The 14,143-nt window shown below is 55.9% G+C and overlaps 2 protein-coding genes across 3 annotated transcripts; one reads left to right on the top strand and one right to left on the bottom strand.

Annotated features, from left to right (window-relative positions):
* Positions 1 to 1,859: 1,859 nt before the first annotated feature.
* Positions 1,860 to 5,942, top strand: GGN (gametogenetin). 2 transcript variants are annotated; one of them, XM_054710619.1, is made up of 3 exons: positions 1,860 to 2,069; positions 2,778 to 4,670; positions 5,687 to 5,769. In XM_054710619.1, coding segments are annotated over exons 2-3 (1,875 nt in total). In that variant the 5' UTR covers positions 1,860 to 2,069; positions 2,778 to 2,796; the 3' UTR covers positions 5,688 to 5,769. The 2 variants fall into 2 exon arrangements, with proteins under 2 accessions (XP_054566594.1, XP_008137862.2); XM_008139640.3 differs by having other exon boundaries at positions 1,872 to 2,069; positions 5,763 to 5,942.
* Positions 5,943 to 6,773: 831 nt separating this feature from the next.
* Positions 6,774 to 12,910, bottom strand: PSMD8 (proteasome 26S subunit, non-ATPase 8). The gene is made up of 7 exons (XM_008139642.3): positions 12,680 to 12,910; positions 11,645 to 11,717; positions 11,428 to 11,530; positions 9,903 to 10,068; positions 8,933 to 9,033; positions 7,686 to 7,797; positions 6,774 to 6,999 (listed from the first exon to the last, which is right to left on the bottom strand). Exons 1-7 carry the CDS (start codon positions 12,848 to 12,850, stop codon positions 6,862 to 6,864), a joined length of 864 nt encoding a protein of 287 aa, XP_008137864.1. The 5' UTR covers positions 12,851 to 12,910; the 3' UTR covers positions 6,774 to 6,861.
* Between the last annotated feature and the right edge of the window lie 1,233 nt (positions 12,911 to 14,143).

Genomic DNA, 14,143 nt, shown 5'->3' with positions numbered 1-14,143 from the left:
TACGTATTTTCTTAGAGCCCATCAAGTCAGCTCCAGTCCCCCCTTCACTGCCTCTGCACGCTGCCGCTCAGGCCACTGGGCTCTCCCCGCCCCCCCCTCCCCCTTCCCGCATTTATGAATGAGACCGGATGCAAAGTTCACTGAGTCACCCAGCAACGGGAGATGGTCAGGGAGAGAACCAGAAATGACCAGAAAGAGGCCGACAGGGAGATGGAGGCAGAGGAAGCCAGAAACCGGCGACGGAGGCACATCCAGAGAGCATTTCATTCACAAAAAAAAAAACAAAATAAAAAACAAGCCTGCACCCTCAGGCCCCAGCCGCGGGAAGGCGAAGGGGAGAAATTGGCGGGGGAAGGGGGTGGGCGTTGATCCCTCCTTCTCCCCGCCCCAGCATCCTTCAAAACCATCTTACCCCGCCCCCCAGCTCAGAGACCTAGCCCTCTGCCCGGGACTCGGGCCGCCGGCCAGCCCCTCACTACCGCCTAGTGCAGGGACCCTGGCGTCCCAGACTTAGGGACCCACGCAACGAACTCTGGCCCTTTCCCCCACTAGCAGGCTACCGGTTCCCCCGGCCCTTCAATAGGGGAAGGGGCGGCCGCAGAGCCGCCAGCGCCCCCAGCCCCCTTTTCTCAATGGGATGGGATTTTGTGAATGAGCAGTCACGTGACACAGCTTCCTTTGTCCGCCCGCCTCCCCGGACAACAGGTGAAGCCGAGAAAAAGGGCAGGGGTCCCCTGCAGGGCCTCGCTTCGAAGGGACGCCGGGGTTCCTGGGTGCTCTATGCTCTCCACACATCTGTTTCCCCGGAGGAGTGGTCCCCACAGCTTCTCAATGGTGGGGGTCCTGTACAGAATTTTATGAATGGAGCATCCTCGGGAGGAAGTCCAGGCCCCCCAAATGGAGACTGCTACCCCAAATGGCTGCCGCGCAGTTTAGGAGCCCCCACCCCCTTGTTCTTCCAGCCGGGATCTGGGGACGCCCCGGTGGGCAGGAGGCGCAACGCGGTGCAGGTCGTCCCCACACCAGGACAGCCCTCGCCCCCTCACCCTCCGCGGCACCTGCCTGGGAGGCTCCGGCCGGGCTCCGAGCGGCGGCGACGTGGCCTCCTCCTCCTCCTCCTCCTTTTCGCTCCGGCTCCCTCGCTTGCTCCGGCGGCGCTAGAGACGGGCTCCGGGAGCCGGGGCGAGGGGGGAGGAAGGGGGAGCTTGGAAGATGGGAAGGGGGAGGGGGAGGCTTGGGGTGGTGTAAACGCGAGGCGGGAGTACTTGCCCGCTGGGTCCTAGAGCCCGGCACCAGCTCCCGGGAACAGCCCCCCAGCCCCCATTTTCTCAGGATCCAGAAAGGATACCCTGCTTTCCCAGCCATGAGCGCCTCAGGATGTGGGGAAGGGGTCCGGGACATGGCCTGGCCTCAGCGTTCTAAAGAGGCGAGGGTCTGCGCTTTGGGTACTAGACGGAAGGGGCTCCAAAGGCAGGGGGCGAGAAGGGAGCCTTCACTAGGGGGCGAGGTCGGAGGGCCCGGGAAAGGAGAGACCGGACGCCCAAGGCGCAGGCTAGTGAGTACGTCATGGAGAAGGGCCGGTCCCTGGTGGATGGGCCTCCAGGGCGGGCGATGGACAGAGAGGGTCTTGGGAGTTTAGGAGTAAATGGTTTTGGGGAAGGGGCGCAGGAGAGATCCAAGAGAGGAGCTACGTGGCCGTGTTCCTAATGGGCGGGCCTTAGGGAGGGGGACTAATGGGAGGGCGGGGCATTGTAAAGGGGCGGGGCTAAGGAGAACTGTCCAAAGGGGTGGGGCTTAGACCTCCGAGGCCTAGGAGTAGGGAAGAAGACCCCCGAGTATTTCCCAGGGAGATCCAGGTTCGCGAGAGGCCAGTTTCAAGCTGTCGAACAGGAGGGCGTGGCCTCGAGCCAGGGGGCGGGGCCTGGATCTCGGGGTCCGCCCTAGCTGTCTCGCCCACTTGCCTTCGCCCGCATCCCCGTTCTTTTCGGTTATTTTCCTCTACGGCCGTTCCCCGCCCTGCCCTGGGCCCAGGGGGCCGTGGTGTGAACTTTGGTGGGCAGGAGAAATCGGTGAGTGGGAACCGCTGGGCGGAGGAGCCAAGGGCGGAGCTTGGGGAAGGGGTGGGGCCTGAGTGTTGAGGCCTGCGCTGGAACCCGAGCAGGAAAGCGTTTAGGAGTGAGGCCTGAAGCGCTGCCGCTGCTTGGATAGAAGGCAGGCCCCAAATGATCGACATCGAGATAGAGAGAGAGAGATCAGAGGATTAGAGGTGAGGGCTGAGGGCTGAGCATTACTAGCACACCTGGAATTTGTTAGGTGGAGGCGGGGCCGGACCTGAGTAGGTGTTGAGGAGGCCCTATTTCCTGGCAGTTGGGGGCGGGACTAGAGTGGGGGTGAGGCTACCGTGCAGGGAGAGAAGCTTGAACTTGTGGACCTTATAGGCTACTGAGCACAAGCATCATGAATGAGGTGGCCTGAGAGAGAAAAGCGGGCAGGGCAAGACCTGTGTCTTGGAGCCTGAAGACCTAGGAGGTGGCCCAAGGGTAGGGATTGATCGGAGGGACCAGCCGAGGCATTGGGGATAGAACCTCACTAAACTAAGGGTGGAGCCTGTGTGTGAACAGCAGCTGTCTGGGGCCGCGGGGGAGAAGGCGTGAGAGCGGGGGTCAGGGAACACGAATGCGCCTAGAGACTGGTGCCTGAGTGGACCAAGGACAGCCAGTTTCGTCGGGTCCCCACACACCTGGCAGACTGACTGGTGCACGTTTTTCCGACCACAGTCTCCGACCTCCGTCAGGAATGGGGAACGTGCAGTCGGAGCCGTCCGCGGGCGGGGGCTCCCGAAAAGAGCAGGCCTCGGACCGCTCTTCCGACTCCCGCCGGACATCCTTGGCGGAGCCCGAGGTGACCCCCTCCTCCCCTGCCGTACGCCTGGCTCGCGGGCTGGGCGTCTGGTTCCCCAGCAGCTCAGCGCCCCAGGGACTCCTGGTACCCCCGGAGCCCCAGGCCTCACCCTCGCCCCTGTCCTTAGAACTGCCCTCGCCAGGGATGCCCCCTTCAGAGGAGACGGCTGCGGCCGCGGTCTCCACACCATCCCCACCCCCCGTGGGCACCCTGTTGCCCACGCCGTCTAAGTGGCGGAAACCCACGGGCACTCCGGTGCCTCGGCTCCGTGGTCTACTGGAAGCCAGCCATCGCGGCCAGGGCGACCCTCCGAGCCTCCGCCCGCTGCCGCCGCCGCCGCCGCCACCGCCGCCGCCGCCTCTGCCACGAACCGAAGAGGACCCCGACCCAGTCCCGAGGGCCCCATCCCTGACTCCCCCAGCCTTGGAGCCGCGAAAGACGTCACCACCGCCGCCTCCCGACCAGCAAACCCCGGACCACACAATAAGTCCTGCTGTGGCCACACTTGCCGCAACCCCCATAGAAAACCAGGTCCCTCGCAGCAGCGAGCGCCAGGCAGCCGGCAGGGCTGGCGGAGGAGCTCCTGCCCCAGCCGGCGAGGGTGAAATGGCCCGGCCTGTGGCCTCCGAGTCCGGCCTGAGTCTGCTGTGTAAAGTCACCTTCAAGTCGGGGCCTCCTTTGCCCCCAGCGGCAGCATCGAGTTCCTTAGTCGCCAAAGTCTCGCTAGGGGGCAGCGGAGGCAGGGGACTCTTCTCCACTGCCTCGGGCGCCATCTCTTACGCCGAGGTCCTGAAGCAAGGGCCCCTGACTCCTGGGGCCGCTCGCTCCCCTGGAGAGGTCCCTCGGGTGACCCAGGAAGCAGAGGGCGGTAATGGAGACGGCGAAGGGTGTTCTGGACCCCCCTCCGTGCCTGCGTCCCACGCCCGGGCCCTTCCGCCACCACCCTACACCACCTTCCCAGGCTCGAAGCCCAAATTTGACTGGGTGAGCCCTCCCGATGGCCCTGAACGCCACTTCCGCTTCAACGGGGCAGGCGGAGGCATCGGGGCCCCCAGACGGCGCGCAGCCGCGTTCTCAGGTCCCTGGGGCTCCTTGCAGCCTCCTCCAGGGCAGACGCACCCAGCTCCCGGGCCCCCCCGGAGGCCCGCACCCGCCTTGCTTGCACCGCCTATGTTCATCTTCCCAGCGCCCACCAATGGAGAGCCGGTGCGCCCCAGGCCTCCCGGCCAACAGGAGTTGCTACCGCCTCCGCCACCGCCCACGCCACCACCCACGCCGCCTCTGGCGCCGCAGCCCATACCGCAGCCACCAGTTCTCCAGCCAACGCCACAGTTCGCAGCGCTCCCACCAAACCCAGGCTCAGGCCCCTTGGAGTCCGCCCAGGCTACCGCCCCGCCCCTCGCCTTGGCTGCAGACCAGGCCCCAGCCCCATCCCCGGCTCCAGCTCCCAATAGGGTCGAACCATCACCACCTGCGCCCCCGCCCGCGCCCATCAAAACCCGCACACGCAAAAACAAGGGCCCGCGCGCTGCCCGGGGCGCGACCCGTGAGGATGGTGCACCTGGAGAGGGTCCTCGTGAACGGACTGCAGCGACCATGACTGACAGCGGTGGTGGAGGTGGTGGTGGCGGAGCTCCTCCAGCGGGGACGGCTAACACTGCCGCCCGACGCCACTGGCCGCCCTTCCAGGTGCTGAATTCTTGCCCCTGCAAGTGTTACTGCCGCCACCAGCCACGCCATCGCCGCCTGCCACGCAACGTGTCTGCCTGGTGAGGGGAGGTAGGGGGTTAGGGAGGGAAAGTGGGGAGTTAGGGAGAGGAGGGCATACCCCTTTTAAGTCCCAAACCCAACTTCCTTGGGTAGAGTCCCACTCAGCCCTTTTGCTCATGACCCCAGGTTACCCTTGACCTTTTCCTTGGCTGCAACTCAAACCCAACTGGGCTCCAAGTGGGAACACGTTGGCCCAGCCCTTTGGTATCCAGCCCTTCAAGCTGACTCCTGGCCCTGTTGTTACTTTCGTTGCTCTCTGGAGCCATCAGGGAGGGAAGCTGGTCCCAGCTGACAGTCTTCTCAGCCTTGACACTGTCCCTGAGAGTACCAAGAGGGGCCATGTTCCAAGCCCTTCAGGGACGGGAGGGGAAATGACCGTCTTCTGGAACCAAATGGATATAAATGCAGCACTCCAAAGGAAGTCCCTGGTCTAGCCCCTCAGACTGACACTCCTCCCTCTAGCCTCTGGCAACTTCTGACTCTGGGACCCAAGGTTTTGACTGCCAGCGGGCACTGATGTTCCAGTCTTAGTGCTGCAGAGACTACTCCTGAGTCTTCAGATCCAGGGGAGACACTATCATCTAATTACCCCAACAATGAATTTCAGGATCAGTCACCCTGGCTCCTGAGAATCCTGAATCACTAGGACAGTGGTCGGCAAACTGCAGCTTTCGAGCCACATATGGCTCTTTGGCCCCTCGAGTTTTTAGCAAAGGCCAGCTTAGGAGTAACCTAATTAAGTTAATAACAATGTACCTACCTATATAGTTTAAGTTTAAAAAATTTGGCTCTCAAAAGAAATTTTAATCATTGTACTGTTGATATTTGGCTCTGTTGACTGAGTTTGCTGACCACTGCACTAGGAGACCCTCTGCCCTGGACCCCTTGGAGCTCAGCTAGGGAGAGTGGGGGATGTCACACTCACCAAATCTCAGGCCCCTTTCCTATTTAGTTTAACTGGATATAGCCCTGCCCTAGACTGCCTATAGTATATCAGACATGGTCCCTCATGTAGATGGAGAAAGTGAAGCCTAGAAGGGGTAAAGACCTCACCACACTGCCAGACCCTGCTGAATCTACTTTCATCTTAGGCTGAGCACACCCATCAACCACCTGAGCGAGCCATCCTGGGTTGCCACCATCAAGTTGGCCGGCTCCCTGGTAGCCGGGCTGGAGCACTTCGACTTGCAGGCCACCCATTCCAACTGAGTGTAGTCTGTTCAATGGCCTCTACCTTCCCCTCCTTGACAATAAAATAACCACCAACCAGATGCCTAGCTGCCTGTTCAAGTCACCTACTACAGGTTGAAGGAGTGGGGTTGGGGCATGGCAGAAGTCTCCATGCAGGCACCACATCCTAGAAATAGGCTGGACCCAGAGCAACAGTAATGAAGTTCCATTCATCCACCATATTGATGGGGCCCAGGGTGAGATGGTCTCATTCCCCATAATACCATCAGCTCCATTTCTGAGCTGATCTCGTGCCAAACTCAAGGGTTCAGCACAAATCACTCTGGAAAGCAGGAGTGGACATTCCCATTTTACAGCTGGGGAAACTGACTCTGGAAGGCTTGAAAATGCCACATATAGCCCAGCTAGACTTGGACTCAGCCTTAAACACCTCAAGAATTTCAAGGCAGGAAACATAGGCTGGGGGTGTAGGAGTTTTTAAGTCCCCGCACTGGCTCAGGAAGGTCGGGAACCAAGACAAGCCCATGCCAGAGCCCATGCCTTTTGTTCCAAGAGGTCTCAAAGTGGTAACCCACACAAGGGTTCCATTCCACATATTATTGTAAACTAGTTTAATTCATTGCAAACTTATTTTTAAAAATTAGGATACTTCATCCCCTTCACTAAAAAACTGGTACCTTAGCCTGGCCCTCCTGTGCCCACAGGTAGGTGCAACAGTTCCTCTACCCAAGGCCTGTGCTCCTCCAGGCCACACTGCCACCAGGACCCTGCAGTGGGCATTAGTTTTGATACCCTCTGCAAAGGCCACTGGACAAAGACTGGCCCTGAGGGCCCTCAAACTTCCAAGTTTTTCAGAGACAAAGACTTGTCTCCCCACCATTCCACCTAGGGAGACAAGGACTTAGGAGAGAGAATGTCCATTCAGCTTTATTAGAGGAAACCCTGCAATGCAACTGCTTTCAATAATGAAAGCTCTGCCCCACTCAGTGCCTGCTGGGCTCAGACGATCATTTCCAGCTGCCGGGCATACTCGATGACCTGTTTGGCCAGCTCCGTGGAGGGAATGGTGGTATCTTCTGGTTTCTGCTGTTGGCTGGCAAAGCTGTAGTAGTTGTTGAGGCCCAGGACCCACCCTCGCTGCAGAAAGGGAGGGATGAGAGATGGGTGGGGTGATCACATAGGCTCCCTCCCCACCCCATAGAGCCAGCACTTACCCACGTAGGCCCTGGCTTGCTTTACTAACCATAATCTACCCGCACAACTCTAGGCAAGTAACTTCACCTCTCCGTGCCTCAGTTTCTCCATGTTTGAGACTAGGACCCTAATCACACTCCTCTTCAAGTCTGCTATGAGAATTCAATCAACACTTGTAAAGTGCTGAGAATAGTGTTTGGCCCACTAAATATCAACCATTACCACCACTCAAGGTCAATTTCACCTCTTCTAGCCAGGGTCACTGCACCCCATGCACCAACATGTCCAGGGGCACTGCTCCTGCACAAATACCCCAAACCAAATGAAGCAAAGTTGTGTGGGGAAAGCGACAACCTCCAAGGAATTCTGTTAAGGGCAACAGCCAACATGTGCTGAGTTTTCACCTCCACCTCGTGCCAGATGCTATGCTAAGCTCATCCCACATGTTAAATTCTAGCCTCATTCTACAGATAGGGAAACTGAAGCTCAGAGAAGTTTGGTGACTTGCCTGAGGATACACACCTGGATTTTTAAACCGTGGGCAGTCTTGCTCCAGGTCCCTCCAGGCCACCCTCATAGCTATTAGTAAGTGCACCCCTTGGCCCCATGACCCCCGGTACCCCAGCCACCTTTTTGGCATAGTCTGTCATCTTTTTGGGTGTGTTGAAGAAGAGGATCCGGGTGGCCTCAGTAAAGAGGATTTTCTCGTAGGCCTTCTCGATGCATCCAGCAATCTCATCTCTGGGGGAAGATGAGGGTCTCGCTATTGAACACAGACAGCACTCCAGGCTCTGTCCTCCCTGGTCTGACATGGCTAAGTTCTGACCTTCCAATTCAGTACCGACTACTGGAATATGTTTGTTACCTGTCCTGTTTAACCAATGGAGGCTCAGGGAGAGAGGGAGAAGCTTGACCAGCTTGCAAAGCCAGGGCCACACTCAGGTCTGACTTCCTGGCCCAAACTCTGAATTCCACTCCCAGCGACAAGGACTTCGGGCTATCTGAAAGCCAGCCTGGGATTCCCATGTAGGGGGTCTTTTCACATAACACCACCCCCCCTACAAGGGTGCTGCACTCCATTTCCAGATCCAATCCTGAGGGGGTTCCTTGTACCCTTGCTAAGAGGTATCATGATCAACATTTGAGTAGAAAAACTACAAGGCATGGAGTCACTGAAACAGAAGGGGTTAGCTTGGGGGGAGTTGGGTGGGGATGACAGGGAGGGTGCATCTGTTCTGAAGTATTTTATTTCTTAGGCCAAGCAGTATATGGATACTCACTTTTCACTCCTTTAATTTTGGAGTCAAAATACTTCATAATTAAAAATAACCCAAATCCATGAAACTGCCATCCTCACTCCTCCACCACCTCTCTGGGCTTGGCTTTGCCACCCGAGGAATGGAAACCTCTCAATCTGATACTCTGCCACCACCTGGGCACTCTTTTACTTCTCAAAGGACTTGTAAATGTCATGCCCACCTTCCTCTGTGATGTCACTTGTGCACAGAGCAACCCCCGGAGGGTTAGTGGGTTTAAGGGCCCCATTTTAAAGAAGTGGAAACTAAAGGCTTCACAGTTCAGGTGATCTGAGGTGAGGTCGCAGGACTCATGGAACACTCCTAAGAAAGGCAGCATGGTCCCTGTTCGCTGAGCACTGTCTGGGTGCTAAATCAATGCTCTGGGTCTGGAATGCACAGGCACACTGGAAAACAGCCCAGAGCGAGATGAGGACTGTTTCCCACAACCTCATGACCAGTTCCAGTGCACAGAAAAAGAAAACTGATGTGCCCAGTCTCCCCGGAGCACAAGTGGCCAGAATGGGATTCAGTTAAGGGCTGTCTGACTCCAGATTCCAAGGCCCTGGTTCCCCATGAACCTGATAGTGTCAAGCAGGATGTCGATGAAGAAGGTATAACTCTCCGCAGGGATGTTGCCTTTGGCCAGGAACACCTTGTTGTAGCTGCCCTCCATCAGGTACTGCAGAGACCGAGGGTGGGGAAGAGGAGAAGATGAGGTAGAGACAGCATAGTGGCCTACCCTCTCAGGCTTCACCATACTCCCAGGGCTACCATAAGCCCCACTCTGCTAGAACACCCATTCCCCATGCAGAATGGGCACCTGCTCTACCAGAGAGGCCTCCCCGGTTTACTTCCATACACACACACACACACACACACACACACACACACACACCCAGCCTGCCCTGGGCTGGTATGTACTAACATCATCTATTATCCAATCACAGGAGGAGACAGAGCTGGGTGTACGGCAAGCCCATTCCTCCTTTGCCCAAGCTGAGCTGCCTGCCTTAACTGTCCTCTCTCCCAGCCTCTCCCCACAGCCAAATCCTCCCCTGAGACCTCAGCTCTAGGAACTACTTCCTAACCTTGGGTACTAAGGCTCTTCCCTCACCCTGCTGACCTTGTTCTAGAAACACTGTCTTCTTTGCTACCCCTCAGCCAGGCAACCAGGCATGTTTCTGCCTTGGGACCTTTGGCAGAAGGTCCAGGCTACCTGGACCACTGTTCCCCTAGATGTCCATATGATTGGGTTCTTTACTCCTCTCAAGTCTTTTTTCAAATTTCACCTTTTCAGCAAGACCTTCCCTGACCACCCTTATGCCATGCTCCCAAGATCAGGGATTTTATTTGTTTTGTTCACTGTATAGTCTGAAAACCAACCACAGTGCCTGGCACATGGCTGGTGCTCAATATTTGTTAGACAAATGAGTCCATGGGCTGAAAGATGGGTGAACCCTGTCCACTCCTCCAGGAAACCCTCCCTAATGTCTGTCCTTGCACCACCCTCCTTAGCCAGGCCCTTCCTTTCCCTTTCTCCAGACTCACCTGCTCAAGGGACACAGGATGCTTGATGTATACATTGGTCTGGATGTCCTTGGCAGGCAGCCGCTCCAACTCCGTGTGGAACTCAGCCACCCGGTTCTGAGACAGCAGGAAGAGGAGGTTAAGGCCCAAGAGCTGGTGCATGTACGCTGATTCAGGGAGCTGTTCCCTGTGAACCAGGGTGAGGGAACCAAGGTAAGAACTTAGGTACCTACTGTGTCTCCCACCCCAGGTTCCAGGGACCCCCTATGACTGTCTCATGCTGTCCCCTTGGAGAGGTATTGAGCCCTGGGTTTTCAGATGAAAATGATGTCCAGAGAGGTACAAAGAAGTCACAAATCATATGGGCCCAAGTGAGTGACCTCACTTCAGTAAAGTGACTCAGCCTCAATTTCCCCAACTGTAAAATGGGTATTACTACCGTACTCATACCACAAGAAGAGGGTTAAATGAAGAAGGGTTAAGTGAATTAAATGATTTAATCTAGATAAAGTGATTAGAACAGTACCTGGCCCAAAAAAGTACGGTACAAGTATTAGTTATGATTATGATATTAACCCTTTGCACTCGCTTGCTTTTTTCTCGATTCCTTTATTCTACTCGGGATTTGATTTTTTAAATACCCCAGATTTTACAAAGCGCGGCAGTAGAATAAAAAACTGGAGTTTCTTTTCATACAAACTTATTTGGATTTTTTTATATTTCAAATTATTGATACATTCAAAGAGTAATTTTAATCTCGACATCCGAGTGCAAAAGGTTAAGAATCATAGCCTTTATTTTAAGGGGGAGAAGTGAGGCTTAGGGAGGTAAGGTCATTTGCCCAAGACCACATAATCAGGAAGTGAGAAAATCAGTTCCAAACTCCGGTTTGTCTGACTTTTGATGTCAAAATCTTAGTCATTAATCCATGCAGGCACCACTGAGCTATAAAACCATTCAGTTTTATATTCAACACATATCCACTGAATCCATGCCCTGGGCCTGGCCCCATGCTAGGCAAAGTTGGGACACAGCAGTGACCAAGACCCCTCTGCCTTGAGGAGGCTCACAGTCCAGCAGGACAGGCCTGGGATAGGAGAAGCACAGGCAGAGGGGTCAGGGCTAGGATGGGGCAGCTAGGAAGAGTGCTGATACTGCATTGGAGACCACAGGAAAGAACGAGGCCTGGAGCCTGAGGGTTATGGAGAGCCATGACAGGTTCTAAGCAGGGCACCCACATGGTCCAAGTTTAGTGTCACAAAGATCCTACTGGCTGCCATGGGGTGGGGGTGGGTGGAGGAGGAATGATCCAAGGGGTTAAGGCTGGGGCCAGGGCATATGAAAGGTAATGGTGGCTACACTGGGGAGTGGAAATGTAGTGTGGGAATATGGAGGGGGAGACAGAATGAAGGCCAACAGAGACTCAGGGCCTCAAGGCCAACCTCCTGAGCCCGCAGTCTCTGGGGATGAAGCTCTGCAGAGAGGAAGTTCCCAAGCTAGAGCACCAGGGATCAATGAGCTGCCATCAGGCAGAGTCCATACTCACTTGTAATCGAAGTAGTAACATTTGAGCTGGGCCATGTAGCGCTCGAAGGAGGGGATGTCCTTGCGTAGGATACTCCACTGGGCCCCAATCTCCAGTATATCACCTGTGGGTGACAGGGCAGGCTCTCAGTTGAATGAGTCCCTCTCCCGGCCACCACAATACTATTCCTGCCACGACCCCCAACACATTACCCCCCACCAACGCCAGTGACACTCACGGGCCAGAATGAGCTGCTGTTTGGTCAGTTTGGTCCCTGTGGTTGGCAGGAAGTTGAGCTCCAGCAGAACCAGCTGACAAGAAAGAATGGAAAGGGGAAAAGGAAGGAAAGAAGATGGGAATTCAGGTAATGGTTACTTACCTTTTCTAGGCCTTGGTTTCCCAATCTAGAAAATGTAACTCATCATCATCATCATCGCTTACTCATAAGGTTGTTATGAGCATGAACGGAGTCAGTCCTCATAAATCCCGAAGGCTCATTCAGGATTGCCTCACATTACAATTATTAATAGCCCTACTGGGGAATCAGGAGACAAAATCCACGCCTGGCCCAGTGGAATCAAAGTGGTGGTGGGGGTGAGGGGGGAGGAGGGGGACACTAGCACCTTCAGTTCTTGCAGACCTTTCCCATACTCTATTGGGTTGAGCCCAGCTTACTCCCCCCAACCCCAATCCACACCAGCGAGGGAGGGAGGGATGCTAACCTCCCGGTACAGTCCAGCCCACACCTCACTTCTTATCTGACAACACGCCCCACTCAAACTTGGCCCAACTCACAGTATGTCTACCTTCCCAAAAACACTTGGTCGGAAGTACCATGAACCCCACTCCAGTCCTCTGCTATAGACATTTTTTTTTTTTTTGTAGGTTTAGTCCAGCCTTCACTCCCTCCAGATGCATCCCTAACCCCAGTATCTCAGAACCAGACTTGGTCTGGCCTAGACTCCACAGCCCATTACCTTCTTTCATCGCCCCCTATCCCGTCCTCATTTCCCACGTGGTCTCCCCCAGAACCCGCACCCGGACAAACCCCGTCCTGCCCCTCCAGCCAGTCAGGCCCCCCCAAGCACCCACACTTGGCGCTCTCACTGGGTTGTGCCCAAACCACCCTCCATCACCCCTCCAAGTCCGCACTTGGGCTGTCCCGAATCCCTCACTCTGTTTGACCCCCGACGTGGTCCGCTGAACCCCGCGTCCGGAAACTCGGCTCGGTCTAGACTCTAGAGCCCCTCGTCGCGCCCCCGGCCACCCCTACCTTGAGACGGCCCAGCTCCTCCCCGCACTTGCTGAGGTTGGGGCTTTTACGGTTCCACTCGCCCTTGAGCTGCTCGTACATGCCGGCCGCCGCCTGCAGGACCGCGCTCGAGGCCGCCGAAGGCCCCGAGTTCGAGGAGCCCACGCCGGCGTTCAGCGCTGCGGCCGCCATCTTCCGTGATGCGGCAAACCGCCGGCGCGAGTCACGACGGCGACGCCGGGCGACCTCACCCAGCGGAAGTGGGGCCGAGAGGTGGAGCCCAAGCTGGGGGCGGGACTACGGCTGCGCGCCGCCGCCCCGAGGCGCCTGCGGGGCCCGGCCCTTGGAGGAGGGGCACGTCGCTCAGAGCTCCGGCGGCTGTCTCTCGAGGTGGTGACCGGAAGTCGCCCGCCGCCCTCAGTGAAAATGGCCGTGGTCGCCACGCTTCCGCACGTCCCATCCTCAATATGGCTGTCCTGGCTTCAGCCTGGGCTCTCCGGACGCCACGTTTCTGTCTGGGAAACTCCAACGCCAGGGCAGCTTCTGGAAGCCAAGAGGTGGCAGTGGCGGGGCCGTTTGGAAAGCCGCGTTGTCGTTTTCATTTTACAAACGGGCTGTGGGAGCCTGCCGTCATCTGAGCTTTGAACCCCAGCCTTCCTCTCTGGTCTCTCGGTGCATCCTTCCGCGTCTTCTCCAAGTTTTTGCAAATACGCACAGACTTGACAAAAAGCATCCAGTCTTACGGCTTTAAATGGCTCCTGTATGTGGAAGATTCCCAACTTTTTCCCCCTACTCCCAATTCCTCCATATGTATCACACCTGCATATCCGACATTTCCACTTTTTCTCAAACCCAACTCTCTTGTCACTGAAACAGGAACTTTAGGGGAATGTTTAGGCAGGTTTAGGGAATTTTTAGAATTGGGGTCCATGGAAAAATACAGGACTACAGACTGGGAAAAGGTATATTTCCATAACACAAGGAAGCCAGGAGCAGTTACATTTCTATAAGACAAGGGAACTGGAAATAGCCAAAAAAGGTCTCTACAAAATAAAGGAGGAGGAATAAAGCCCAGAGGGAATAGGACAGTGAGGGAGGAGGGCCTCAGAAGTCACTAGAGTAACCAATTGGAAAGGGAATATTGACCAATCAGAGGGGATATCAGGGCACAGGAACTGCAGTCTTTATAAACCATGGAAACAGGAAGCTGTGGGACCCTTTCCCCCGCCCCACGCGGGAGTCTGTACTTATTCTTCAATAAATCTCCACCTTTGCTGTATGTGCTACCCTCTGTCCCTGCATTCATTCTTTAACTCCGGTGGACAAAGAATCCAGGTTCTAGTCCAAAAATTCCGTTTCATCACCATCACTTAGAATAGGAACTCCATGAGCGCAGGGATATTTATCAATTTTCTTTATAGATGCAAAAAGACAGATAGGCTGGTACTAAACCTGAGCACTGAACAATCAGAACAAACTTTAGGC

The sequence above is a fragment of the Eptesicus fuscus genome, chromosome 21 (genome assembly GCF_027574615.1).
Source record: "Eptesicus fuscus isolate TK198812 chromosome 21, DD_ASM_mEF_20220401, whole genome shotgun sequence".
In the NCBI taxonomy this organism is placed as follows: Eukaryota; Metazoa; Chordata; class Mammalia; order Chiroptera; family Vespertilionidae; genus Eptesicus; species Eptesicus fuscus.
This window is presented reverse-complemented; position numbering and strand designations above follow the sequence as displayed.